The sequence below is a fragment of the Lucilia sericata genome, unplaced genomic scaffold (assembly GCF_015586225.1).
Source record: "Lucilia sericata isolate MDLA Ls3-8-SP2 unplaced genomic scaffold, ASM1558622v1 Contig000512F_arrow, whole genome shotgun sequence".
Taxonomy (NCBI): Eukaryota; Metazoa; Arthropoda; class Insecta; order Diptera; family Calliphoridae; genus Lucilia; species Lucilia sericata.
The window spans coordinates 53,943-68,471 of NW_023994525.1; the positions used below are offsets into that span (position 1 = coordinate 53,943).

General features: G+C 30.2%; 1 protein-coding gene across 1 annotated transcript in view; it reads left to right on the forward strand.

Annotated features, from left to right (window-relative positions):
* The first annotated feature begins 2,712 nt into the window (after positions 1-2,712).
* LOC119605718 (phosphofurin acidic cluster sorting protein 2) overlaps positions 2,713-14,529 on the forward strand; it is a 54,064-nt gene continuing 42,247 nt past the window's right edge. The window contains 2 exon segments of the mRNA XM_037958995.1: positions 2,713-3,228; positions 5,973-6,280. Of these exon segments, the coding sequence (XP_037814923.1) occupies positions 2,795-3,228; positions 5,973-6,280 (742 nt within the window). The 5' untranslated portion in view covers positions 2,713-2,794.

A 14,529-nucleotide genomic window follows, 5' to 3' on the forward strand; every position in this document is an offset into this window, starting at 1 on the left:
AATTTTCACAAAAATATTTCAAAATTGAATGATCAGCTCAGAATATGATTCTACAGAAGCCATTACAAAGTTAAAATTAAATATTTGGATCTCAATGGGTTCTGAACTTAGGTAACGATAGTTAAGATCGTTAAAAAAACTTCGCTATTAACGACCTTGACAGTTTTGTTGGTCTGGTGAGAGTCATTGATAATGTATATAAAAGGTTTCGGTGAAATGAAGAAGTCCCTGTGATTTAAAATTAAATAATATCTCAACCTGCAGCATCTCTCAGTTAAGCATTTAAATATACATATGCTTACAATCAAGTTCAACAACTTATATATCGAGCCCTTTTTGCACAAAGGACGTAAACGACAAAAACTAAATTTTACAGGAGAGCATTTTTTTTAATTATCTTCGTAGTAGGATATAGCATTACTGCAAAACTCCGTTAATATATATTATTATATCTAAACTATAAGATGCAATTTGTTTCGATTTTATATTTACGCTATATCCGATTTTTTGGTCGCTTACGTCTTTTTTGCCGAGACAAATTTTTATGATATAAACAAAGTTGAGGCGGTTACGTCTCTGTAGGGGTCGTAGGGTCTCTGTCTAAAAAAATAATTTTTTGTGTATATCTTTATATAATTTGTATAAATCTGAAATTTAAGAGTGTAATAAATATTTTTTATAAGATTTTAAGATCATCTAGGGATGTCTGTATGTCAGTCTTTTTGTTTGAAAACCGGATAGGTTCCGAGCGTTATGAGCTAGAGTGATGAAATTCTCCAAAAATCCTTATTAATGACAAATATTGTTTTGTGTTAATAATGGGCAAAATCGGTTCTTGATTTCACTTAGCCCCCATACAAGTGCCTCCCGGATTATAGTTAAAACTTTAATAAATATGTTGTTTATGTAGCAATCGTTATACAATATTGCAGAAGTCGGTTATTTATACCTGTAAATTATGTTGGGAAGTATGAAAAATGTCAGGCAATATTTAACCCTTTAAGACATTGATTTTATGACCATAGCAGTCTTAAAAATATCAGTATAGCAACGAAATTTGATGTATGATGATGTTTTAGGATGGTTTCCTATGCCCCTCATACAGAAAATAAGTTTACAGTTAATAAATCTTTCAAAAATTAAGAAAGTATGATGAAATTCTACAAAAAAATTTGTTTTCAAAACTAATCACGCGTTTAAATTCTATAGACCTCGGTCCACAATTGGCCAAATCCCTCATTAAAGGCCGTATTCTGAAAATCACCCTGATGTCCACATTAATATCCATACATGGTAGTACAATTCGCCTTATATCGAATAAATAAGTAAATTCTGGAACTATTGATTCATTATGAGTCCATATACAAATCAAAAAAATCACCCTGATGTCCACATTAATATCCATACATGGTAGTACAATTCGCCTTATATCGAATAAATAATTAAATTCTGGGACTATTGATTCATTAAAAAATTCATAAGCAGAAAATTAATGTGTACTTACGTCTTTTTTCTTTTTCTTGTAAAGTTGAAACCATTGGATCTATAGCTACGAAATTTTCTGAGATGATGCTAATAGACCTAAATTATCGATTTCTATAAAAAAACGAAAATCGAAAATCTAGTCGCTTACGTCCAATTTGCAAAAAGGGCTCGATATGCTTACGATCAAGTTCAACAACTTATATAGAAATTTTTTATCTTGTAATTGTAATTTTATTATGATATTACACATCTAAATGATCTCATAAACTATATATTTACAACCAAAAAAAAAAAAAACAATTAATATTCCAATTTGTTATTTTGCTCAATTGTTCATATTACTTACAATTAATTGTTATCACACGATGTATTGTTCTGCAAGTGAATTGTAAATTATATTAATATTAGTATTGAAATAATACCATAAAAAAATTTGTATACAAATTCAATGAGATGTAGTTGGTGACGGTGTTACTCCCTCTCTTCTCTATTACTGCCGCCATTGACGCTGTTGTCATGGTTTAAGAAATTTAAATGTCTACTTGCTCCTAAACACATCATTATATTACAGCAACAACAAGAAAACTTAATATACGCCCAATTACAATGAATAATTCCGTTTTTTTTTCATATTTTATTGTGTCATAATTGGAATGTCAAGTGTTTCGTGTGTTTTTTTGTATAAGAAATCAAGCAGACATTTAGCATTTTATAGGGCTCCTATAGTAAGTTGAATTTTATGAGATTCTTATACCCTCATTGTATTATTTCTTGAATCACAATGCTGGAAGAAATTAATTTTCAACAATAGAAGAAATGTGTACAAAATTATAAGAATTTAATGGCGTCATAAAGTATTATAATGCATTTGAAATCTTGAAATTATGAAAGAATTGATTGGACCAGAATTATCGCTTTGTATGTAGTTTTGTTAGAAAAAAATCTCTACAATTTAGATCGGAATCAAAAACTTAGATTAGTTTATATAAGTTGGGATATAAACCGATTTATCTTTCGCTATTAATGGATATTATTTAAAACAAGAAGCAAAGTAGTAAGGACCATGTTATGAGTGAAATAATGGATCGATTTTAACAGATTTTTCCAATAAATATCAATACTTTACCAATCAAAATATACTGAAACCCAAATTCAATCGTACTTTAAAATATTTTCAACTAACATTTGCTAATTTATACCACAATTATTTCTCTCTTATCATTTTAGATTATGCTCCCTAACCATAACACGTCTTACAATATTAACACCATTACCCGGTGACTTAACATCATTATCGCTGGCGGTTAAAATGCAAAGTTCCAAACGTACATTACGTTCACATGAAATACCAATAAATGGCGCCAGTCTATTGCAATTAGGCACGACATCAAATACAACAACATCACTTAGTGGAACGACTGGTAGTGGTGGTGTTGGTAGCGCTACCGGCAATTTAGGCGTCGGCAGTGGTTTAACCATCATGCAACAAGGCAATTCCCCAAATGTTAATGATAGAATGATGAATTCCAGTGCACAATCGAGTTGTGGAGTAATTGGCAGCGGTGGTGGTGTTAATGCCCAGTTAACCCAATCAATGTTGGGTACACCCGGTAATATTGGTAATTCTGGTATTGGTACTACGGGTATGATGATGTCAGGTGGTGGCGTGCCATTGGCTGAAACGGAGTTGGATTTAAATTTTAGTTTACAGTATCCGCATTTTATTAAACGTGATGGTAATAGGTATGTATAAATACTAATTTATTGGTTTATTTAACGCAAGTAATACCTGTTTAATTAACAACATGTTAATGTCATCATCATTGTGTATGATGCATTTTCCTTGCAACATGTTCAGGTCATAATCGTATCTGGTTCATACTCATAGTTGTTGTTCATTAATTTGCATAGGAAATTGCCATTGATACGAGGGTGGAGGTAATGAAAAACTCAAAACAATACAAACGATTCTGTCCTAGTCAGTTCGATTAGGTAAAACTATATCACAAGTAGTTTTTTGCACACTTTTACTACAACCCTCGTTATGCAAATAAACGCATTACAAAAAAACGTAAGAGTTAATTGGCATTTGTTTTCTAATCGTATATTGGCTGGTGTTGTTGTCTTGTCACCAGAGATTGTCTTAATGTAAAATGCTCCAAATGTAATTATGCACGTCAGTTCGTTCGTCATTAGTTTATACAATCAATGTTATTTATCATTTGGAAAATAGTCACCTTATTTTAAACACGTTCCATCTTCATTTTTCCATTTACAAGGCTAATTGGTAATTTGATTATGTTTCAGCCAATGAAACAAAAAAATTAGTAATTATAACTTATATATAACTTTATAGTAATATACTATAAAGTATACCGATCGACTCAGAATCACTTTCTGAGTCTATTTAACGATGTCCGTCCGTCCGTCCGACCGTGTGTCCATGTAAACGTTGTTATCAAAGTACAGGTCGCAATTTTCAAGATAATTTGATGAAATTTGTAAATGTATCTCGATGAAAGTTCACACAACTAACTTTTATACAAGCCTTGATGACCTTGCCGAATTTCAAAATGATCGAACTTCATTTGACCCTACCCCCACACAAAGCCCCCTTCAGAAAGTGACTTGAATATACGCAATTCATTTATTAGCACTGTTATTGCAATGAAATTTAGCACAAACAAATATTATATATATATATATATTATAAATACAAATCTATCCAGCCCATTTTATCGGGATCGGTCCACATTTGCTCCTATCCCCATATAAATAATAAATCGGAATCAAGGTAATATTCAAGATAAATGCTTTATTATGAAAAATAAATCACATTTAATATTCATAATTGGTGCCAAGCCCGACTATACTTTCATACTTGTTTCAGGTTATATTCCTAGTTATTCATTCGTTTACCATTTAAGGTTAAAGTAGGTATACATACATACATACACACATACATATGTCGAAAATATAACGGTTTCAATACATATAAAGAAATGAGATAAGTTGGGTAGAGTTTTATTTCAGTACTAGTTAATTTCTAGTTTAGTTCTAGTTCGGTTCCAGTTCAGTTCTTGTTCAGTTCTAGTTCAGTCACAGGGTATACAGAGGCGTTACGAGCAAAAAACTATTTCCCTCTCTTTCGCACAAAACGATTTCAGTGATTTTTTGATTCAGTTCTAGTTTAGTTCAGTTCTAGTTCAGTTCTAGTCCAGTTCTAGTTCAGTTCTAGTTCAGTTCTAGTTCAGTTCTAGTTCAGTTCTAGTTCAGTTCTAGTTCAGTTCTAGTTCAGTTCTAGTTCAGTTCTAGTTCAGTTCTAGTTCAGTTCTAGTTCAGTTCTAGTTCAGTTCTAGTTCAGTTCTAGTTCAGTTCTAGTTCTAGTTCAGTTCTAGTTCAGTTCTAGTTCAGTTCTAGTTCAGTTCTAGTTCAGTTCTAGTTCAGTTCTAGTTCAGTTCTAGTTCAGTTCTAGTTCAGTTCTAGTTCAGTTCTAGTTCAGTTCTAGTTCAGTTCTAGTTCAGTTCTAGTCTAGTTCAGTTCTAGTTCAGTTCTAGTTCAGTTCTAGTTCAGTTCTAGTTCAGTTCTAGTTCAGTTCTAGTTCAGTTCTAGTTCAGTTCTAGTTCAGTTCTAGTTCAGTTCTAGTTCAGTTCTAGTTCAGTTCTAGTTCAGTTCTAGTTCAGTTCTAGTTCAGTTCTAGTTCAGTTCTAGTTCAGTTCTAGTTCAGTTCTAGTTCAGTTCTAGTTCAGTTCTAGTTCAGTTCTAGTTCAGTTCTAGTTCAGTTCTAGTTCAGTTCTAGTTCAGTTCTAGTTCAGTTCTAGTTCAGTTCTAGTTCAGTTCTAGTTCAGTTCTAGTTCAGTTCTAGTTCAGTTCTAGTTCAGTTCTAGTTCAGTTCTAGTTCAGTTCTAGTTCAGTTCTAGTTCAGTTCTAGTTCAGTTCTAGTTCAGTTCTAGTTCAGTTCTAGTTCAGTTCTAGTTCAGTTCTAGTTCAGTTCTAGTTCAGTTCTAGTTCAGTTCTAGTTCAGTTCTAGTTCAGTTCTAGTTCAGTTCTAGTTCAGTTCTAGTTCAGTTCTAGTTCAGTTCTTGTTTAGTTCCATCTCCGGTACATTTGTAGTTACGTATTAGTTAGATTCTAGTTTATTTCTAATTCAATTGTAGTTAATTTCCCTTTATTTTCGTTCAGTTTCTCTTCAATTTTTACCTTTTTTCTTATTCAATTTCTTCTCAGTTAACATGACATCAATCATTTCAAATGACATGTCCTGATATTTTTTTCGAATATTTTTTCAAATTATAGGTACTATCTTCCTTATTTTATATAAATTTATTTCTTTTTTGGAAATTTCTCCAATCAAATAAATCAACGAAAATTCGACTACTTAATATCTGGGTATATTTTCTTAAAATCAATATGTGCCAACAACTATGAAAACAAAAATTTTAAATAAAAAAAATACAAAAAAATTAAAAATATAACTAAACTCATAGTACACGTTATGGTTACAATTTGCCTTTCTTCTCCTTTCATCAACATCATTATCCCCACAGACTGGTCATCTTGTTGCAAAGACGCAAAAAATACAAATCACGCACCATATTGGGTTATAAAACTTTAGCTGAAGGCTTTATACGCATGGATGCGGTATTACAGAAATCAATGGATATGACAGTAGAATTGACAGCATCCGGTAAAAATGGTCGTCCTGGTACAACTGTTGCTTGTCTACGTGCCGAACGTGTCTCATCCATACCAGTTGATCATGACAATAAAAATAACAATAGTGTGCTACTGGCAGGTATGTACAATTATTTTCTTTTTTTATTTAAATATTTGATGTGATGAGATTTTTCATTTTTTATTTAATTTAAATTGATGGTTAAATAGACGCAAAGGAAACATTTGTTAAAATGTTTTAAGGTTGTAGTTCATATATTTTTTTATTTAAACTTTAGGTTTCTGTTAGTCATGTAAAAGAACATGACAGGAAAGTTTTACTTTATCTTTTTTATATTAAAGTATATAGCAAAACTTTAATGGAAAATGTCATCAGCAGACATTTGAAGACTTTCCATAAAAATTCTAAATTAATTAGTTGTTTTGCTTGTACTTGAATAAAACTGATATTAAATTAAAATGTTTCTACGCAATTTTAAATTATGGAAATATTAATACATCATACATACGAGTGTGTACCTAAATATTTTACATAATAGTTGTATTTATTTTAAATAAAATTCTTTAGTTTTTAAAAACAAATATTTCTATTAAACTTTTCTGTGCTAATCAATAAGATTATATTTTCCAAAAACCATTTTTCATAAATAAATTCTTGAAAGTTTTCCACATTCGTAAACAAACATTAAAACTAAAAATAACTGTCAACTAACTATCAACGCTACAATTTTCCAATATTCTCTTGCACCTCACCGCTAATGCATTCAACTGAACCAACATAAATTCAAAAGAATAAATTCCATTAAAAGAATTTTTTGCTAAAAAGTTAAAAAGAATTCCTTCGAAAATAGAATAGAAAAATAAACTAACAAAAAATAAATAAAATGTTACGATTACAAAGTGTTGAATGTTACAAGGTGCATGAAATGTATTCATTGGATTTGTGGTTACTGAAAGTTACAAACAAGAAACCTCAAAATGAAAAACACTACAACAACTAAGTTAACTTGACTTAACTATATTCATAGACTATTCTAGTTATTATATACTTATAAATATGTGTATTGTATTCTACGTAGAATGAAAAGTTCAGGAAAATTTTAAATTTGCACTAACATCTAAGTACTATGTATAAATGTGGTAATGAAATTTTATATCTCTTGGCTTTTATCTAAAAAAAAAACTGAAACAAATAATTCATGAAATACATTATTTTCGAACAACTGTTTATTATTTGTATACCCTACACTACAATCGGTTCAGAATAATTTTCTGAGTCGGCTAAGCTATGACTGTTTCATCATTTCCTTCAAAATAATTTGATAAAATTTAGCACTTATTTTTCTCTTGTCCCAAGGACCTATTTAAAAACGTTAAAATCGGTCCATTATTTTAGCTAGCCTAATTCTAGTTCAGTTTTAGTTCAATTCTAGTTCAGTTCTAGTTCAATTCTAGTTCAGTTCTAGTTCAGTTCTAGTTCAGTTCTAGTTCAGTTCTAGTTCAGTTCTAGTTCAGTTCTAGTTCAGTTCTAGTTCAGTTCTAGTTCAGTTCTAGTTCAGTTCTAGTTCAGTTCTAGTTCAGTTCTAGTTCAGTTCTAGTTCAGTTCTAGTTCAGTTCTAGTTCAGTTCTAGTTCAGTTCTAGTTCAGTTCTAGTTCAGTTCTAGTTCAGTTCTAGTTAGTTCAGTTCTAGTTCAGTTCTAGTTCAGTTCTAGTTCAGTTCTAGTTCAGTTCTAGTTCAGTTCTAGTTCAGTTCTAGTTCAGTTCTAGTTCAGTTCTAGTTCAGTTCTAGTTCAGTTCTAGTTCAGTTCTAGTTCAGTTCTAGTTCAGTTCTAGTTCAGTTCTAGTTCAGTTCTAGTTCAGTTCTAGTTCAGTTCTAGTTCAGTTCTAGTTCAGTTCTAGTTCAGTTCTAGTTCAGTTCTAGTTCAGTTCTAGTTCAGTTCTAGTTCAGTTCTAGTTCAGTTCTAGTTCAGTTCTAGTTCAGTTCTAGTTCAGTTCTAGTTCAGTTCTAGTTCAGTTCTAGTTCAGTTCTAGTTCAGTTCTAGTTCAGTTCTAGTTCAGTTCTAGTTCAGTTCTAGTTCAGTTCTAGTTCAGTTCTAGTTCAGTTCTAGTTCAGTTCTAGTTCAGTTCTAGTTCAGTTCTAGTTCAGTTCTAGTTCAGTTCTAGTTCAGTTCTAGTTCAGTTCTAGTTCAGTTCTAGTTCAGTTCTAGTTCAGTTCTAGTTCAGTTCTAGTTCAGTTCTAGTTCAGTTCTAGTTCAGTTCTAGTTCAGTTCTAGTTCAGTTCTAGTTCAGTTCTAGTTCAGTTCTAGTTCAGTTCTAGTTCAGTTCTAGTTCAGTTCTAGTTCAGTTCTAGTTCAGTTCTAGTTCAGTTCTATGTTCAGTTCTAGTTCAGTTCTAGTTCAGTTCTAGTTCAGTTCTAGTTCAGTTCTAGTTCAGTTCTAGTTCAGTTCTAGTTCAGTTCTAGTTCAGTTCTAGTTCAGTTCTAGTTCAGTTCTAGTTCAGTTCTAGTTCAGTTCTAGTTCAGTTCTAGTTCAGTTCTAGTTCAGTTCTAGTTCAGCTTCTAGTTCAGTTCTAGTTTCAGGTTCTAGTTCAGTTCTAGTTCAGTTCTAGTTCAGTTCTAGTTCAGTTCTAGTTTCAGTTCTAGTTCAGTTCTAGTTCAGTTCTAGTTCAGTTCTAGTTCAGTTCTAGTTCAGTTCTAGTTCAGTTCTAGTTCAGTTCTAGTTCAGTTCTAGTTCAGTTCTAGTTCAGTTCTAGTTCAGTTCTAGTTTAGTTCTAGTTCAGTTCTAGTTCAGTTCTAGTTCAGTCTAGTTCAGTTCTAGTCAGATTCTAGTCATTTTCTAGTTCAGTTCTAGTTCAGTTCTAGTTCAGTTCTAGTTCAGTTTCTAGTTCATTTCTCGTTCAGTTCTAGTTCAGTTCTAGTTCAGTTCTAGTTCAGTTCTAGTTCAGTTCTAGTTCAGTTTAGTCAGTTATAGTCAGTTTAGTTCAGTCTAGTTCAGTTCTAGTCAGTTCTAGTTCAGTTCCTAGTTCAGTTCTAGTTCAGTTCTAGTTCAGTTCTCGTTCAGTTCTAGTTCAGTTTCTTTTAGTTCAGTTGTAATCAGTTCTATTTCAGTTTTAGTTTAGTTCCTTTTAGTAAAGTTTCCTTAAACGGTTTTTCTTTAATTTTTGTGTCATTTAAGAAAAAAAACTTTTAATCATAAAATAATTTTACAATTAAAGATAATAACTTTCTTAATAGAAACTTTTATTTTATTAGATAAAAGACCATTGAACCTTATCATTAGTGATGCCTAAGAAAATGAAAAATTTAATTCATCACTTAAATTTATCGAACTTTTGAAACAATTTGTCATGTGAAAGAAAAAATCATTTAAATTTTGGAATTGGGCCAATATGATCAATCTTGAACGCCAATTAAATGTTCCCCAGCTGATTTCTAATGGGTGTGACAAACTAAAAGTATTTGAAACAAATACGAAATTAACCCAATTTTCACAGAATTTATTATACAAATAAATAACTTTCAAAGAATTTAAGAGGGAATGTCGTCTCTAAATAAGAAAGACCTGCTAAAGGGTATTTAAATTAAGTGGAATTTATATAATCTATTTTAATTAGTCTAAGGTGAAATCACGTGTAGATAATCGCTTGTAGGTGTGAATTGATTAAGAAAATTTTGTTTGGAACAATAAATAATAAACCAAAATAAACTCGTCGTAGTAAATGTTTTTTTCTATTTTTATATCCGTTTAATTAATTTTTTATTTAACTTTTAAAAACTGATTTGTTTTATATTTTTGCTCTGTATTAAATATTTCCAAATAATCCACTTATACGTTTTTTTTTTTGTATTATAAATAATGAAAAAATATGTATGTATTTAAGGTTGTGTTGCGATGGTTTGATGATACTTTGACGTCAAACGCACAACAAAGTAGCCATCAATAACCAATAGAAAAAAATTATAAACAAAAAAGTAAAAATAAACAAAAATATTAGAAGAAAAAACAATATTGAAAATTTAAGAAATAATAGATTTTTAATATGTTTGTCGATGGTACAATGTTTTCCCATTATAAACAACTAAAAAGTCAACCATACAAAAAAGCATTTTTCATTCCTAAAATAAACGGGAAAAGTGTATCTAAGACGATTTTTATATACGACCGCAAACCAAAAAAAAAAATTAAATCTAAATGCTTTTCGATATGAAGCAGTAAATGAAACAGATGTTTTCATTCACATTAATTTTCATTCATTGTAATTTTTAAATTCCTGAGAATAATAAGCTTCTGCAATAAGAAAACTTTAAAAAATGTTAAAAAGATATTCTGGATTCTATTAGTGAAAATGATGTAGTAGAATTTAATATGTTAATGTTTGTAATAATACACGCACATTTTTCTTCCTCTACACTTGCAGTTGAATGTTATCTTAAGCATTTTTCACACTTTCTATCCCATTTATCTTCAGCATTTGAATTTTATTTCATTTATTTCTGTTTTAAATACCAGAGAAAAATCTTTTCGTATGTTTTTTCGTAGTGAACTTTTTAAAAATATGTTGTTTCTTTTTCGAATTTTTAGTTTTTGTACTTACATATATACATATGTATATGTACATAAAGGCCTAAAGGCCTAACTATAATATGCTTACATAAACTGAAGTCAGCATAAGCAACCATGCGAACACATATAAAACGTATGTGACAAACTATAATGTACTTAAGAGAGTTTCGTTAAGTTTCGTAAAATTTTAAGGCCCAACTATAATGTGAATAAGCAATCTTAAGTGAATGACAAAATCGAACGAAAAGTCTCTCAAGTGCTTAAGAAAATCCAAGGAAACTTTTAGGTGGCTATAATGTACTTACGTGCATTCAAAACATATTAGCTCCATTTGCACATTTATGTGCCACACGTAATAAAAAAGTACATATTTCATAATATTATATTGAAAAAAATAAATTTTCTTGACAATTTTAATTTTTTTTAATTTTCTTTGTGTACAATAAACAAACAATTGATTCGCTTACATATAAGCACTGAAATAAGTTGTTACAAATAGGGAATTTAAAAGTAGTTTAAAAAAAAAATTGCCGCTACAGAACCCGAACTTGGGTTCCCAGCAAAAAAAGATTATGTATAGATCATATATGAATTCATATATGAAGCATATATTGTCATATATGTTCATATCCGAAAATTGGTGGAATTGGGCATAATCTCCATATATGTTCACTTATTTCCATATATATTCATATACTTTCATACATATCCATATATGGAAAATTTTTTCATATATGATATATGTGTACACTGTACATATATGACATGATCATGTATCCATATATGACATGATCATATATCACCATGGTCCATATATGATCCATATATAATGATATATGATCTTTTTTAGCTGGGTTAGTTAGTAAGTAAGTTAGTTTAGTTAGTTTTAGTTAGTTAGTTAGTTAGTTTTGTTAGTTAGTTATTAGTTAGTTAGTTAGTTAGTAGTTTCGTTAGTTAGTTAGTTAGTTCGTTAGTTTAGTTAGTTAGTTAGTTAGTTTTAGTTTCGTTTGTTCGTTCGTTCGTTCGTTCGTTCGTTCGTTCGTTAGTTTTCGTTCGTTCGTTCGTTCGTTCGTTCGTTCGTTTCGTTCGTTCGTTGTTCGTTCGTTCGTTCGTTCGTTCGTTCGTTTCGTTCGTTCGTTCGTTTGTTCGTTTGTTCGTTCGTTCGTTTGTTCGTTTTGTTCGTTTGTTCGTTCGTTCGTTCGTTCGTTCGTTCGTCGTTCGTTCGTCGTTCGTTCTATCTCGTTCGTTCGTTAGTTCGTTCGTTTCGTTCGTTCGTTCGTTCGTTCGTTCGTTCGTTCGTTTTCGTTCGTTAGTTAGTTGTTGTTTTAGTTAGTTCGTTTAGTTCGTTCGTTTAGTTGTTAGTTTTAGTTCGTTAGTAGTTATTAGTTTTGTTAGTTAGTTCGTTAGTTTAGTTGTTAGTTCGTTTAGTTCGTTTTAGTTGTAGTTAGTTAGTTGTTAGTTCGTTTCGTTATTCAGTTCGTTCGTTGTTGTTTAGTTCGTTCGTTTAGTTCGTTCGTTAGTTAGTTCGTTGTTTAGTTAGTTAGTTTAGTAGTTCGTTTTCTAGTTAGTTTGTTCGTTTAGTTTTTTTTTTTCTCGTTAGTTGTCGTTTTAGTTTCGTTTAGTTAGTTAGTTAGTTAGTTAGTTAGTTAGTTAGTTAGTTAGTTAAGACCCACGAAGACTAAAATACAATCCCCAACACATATCTCTCTGCAATTGTAAATCATACTTTTTAAACTTACACTGTTGCAAACAACAAAATCAGTAGAAAACAGTTTAGAATTAAATGAAAATAACAACAAAAAATAAATTTTAAAATATGCGTTAAAAACCTAAAAATAGATTTTGAAAACTCGAAATATGCCTTAAATATGCTATTACAATCAAATCATGTAAAATTATGCACTTATGGCCAAAATATGCGCTAACAAATCGATGCCAAAATTCGTTTCAAATGTTCAATTTTGGTTTCCCTGGACATGAGGTCTGACAGACTGAAGGACAAGCATGGCAATATCGTTTTGGAATGTAATAAAAACAGAGCATTTATATACTTTTCGGGGACTACGGGCAAGATAAGTGTTTTCCCTATAAATATGCCTCCATTTATATTATATTAAATTAAAAATACATATTACAAAATTTAATAGCTCATATTTATTCATTTTCCCCAATGGCACCAGTAGTAGCCAACATAACATTTATCGTGTTAGAAATAATTTCTCACAGCAAATATTGCAGAGTACAAAGTAATATAATTGAGTGTAAAATTTAGCGCTTTTTTCTTAAGTGTCTAAATTTTAAATTTCATTCATGTTTTTCAATCTTTCTTCTTCTGTTTTTTGTGAAGTGTTTGCGTGTTTTTTTTTCTGAATATGTGAAATATTACACATTTTTTGTGAACATAATTATCCTCAAAACTGAAATATACAAACTCAAATTTTAAGTGTGTATTTTTTAAGAGTGTTTCATATTGGCCCATTAATTTAAAGTGTATTTGTATGTGAGTGTTAGAGTTTTCATTTCTTTTTCTTCTTTTTTTTTATTGCACGTTGACAAGTAGCAAAATATACGTTTAGATAATTTTCGTAATTATGATGTGAAGTTTTATTTCGGTTTTATAGGTAGGTTGGTCGTCTGTCTAGCTATTTGTCTGCCTGTCTATTTCGTTGCCTGTTTGGCTGCCTTATAGGCATGTTGTGTTAATAAAATAGGAAGTATTTAGATAGCTTATGAAATACCATGACTCATTTAAATAAAAAAAAGTTTTTTAAAATTACAAATATTGTTTTAGGAAGTGTAGAGTTTTCGGGATATTATACAATACAAAAATATATAATTATCAATTTTATTAAATTTTGCATAAGAAATTTTGTAACAGTTTTGCTTTATGTTATGATTAACACCAAAGATTTACCAATGAATTTTTCGAAATTTTTCTATAATTATCGGAAATTTAAAAAAATTTTATAATCATTGAAAATCGAGAAAATAAATGTACACATTTTTTATAAGTGTAAAAAGATTTCAATATTCTCAAAATTTCAAAATTTGTTCTTCTTCTCATGAAACTCAATACAAGAAGTTTCTCCTAAACTTTGACATCTAACACTCTATTTATGTATATTTTCAAATATTTCCTATACCAAGGGAAACTGAAATCAATCACCTTTAAATACAATATATAAAAAAAAACATATTAATGACACCTTGACAACGCCTTTAAGAGACAACAACCTGACCAAAGTCATCAAAAACTATTTCAAGGCGTTCGTTGCAAAGAAAAACAAAAACCCAACAAAATAAACAAAACACTTAAATATATCTTTTTTTTTGCAACATAAAAATAGTTTGACAAAAAAATCTCTTAAATAAAATAGAATCAATACAAGTAAGTACATGTCACTCTCACTCGTACTCTATTAATATGACAGAGAATTGATATTAGTTATCGAGTACGTCTACGACAGCGTCATAATATGCTTCTTCGACGACGATGATGATGAAAAACAATGCCTGTTATGTATTTTCTTGACACAATTTACGCATTTTGTCATTAAACACTTGACGAAGGAAGAATATGATGACAATGACTATAAAATAAAACAAGAACCATGATGATGAGTGCTTTTAACTATATTTCTGTGTTGATTCTTAGGTGTGTTAGTTATTGAATGAGAGCATGTATTTTTTTTTCTTTTATAGTTTTGTTACTTACAACAAAGTAGGTTTCTCCTCTTGAAGTATTGAATGTATTTTAGTTACAAATAACCTTTAAAGAAAAAATCACAAAAGTAACATAAAAATATAA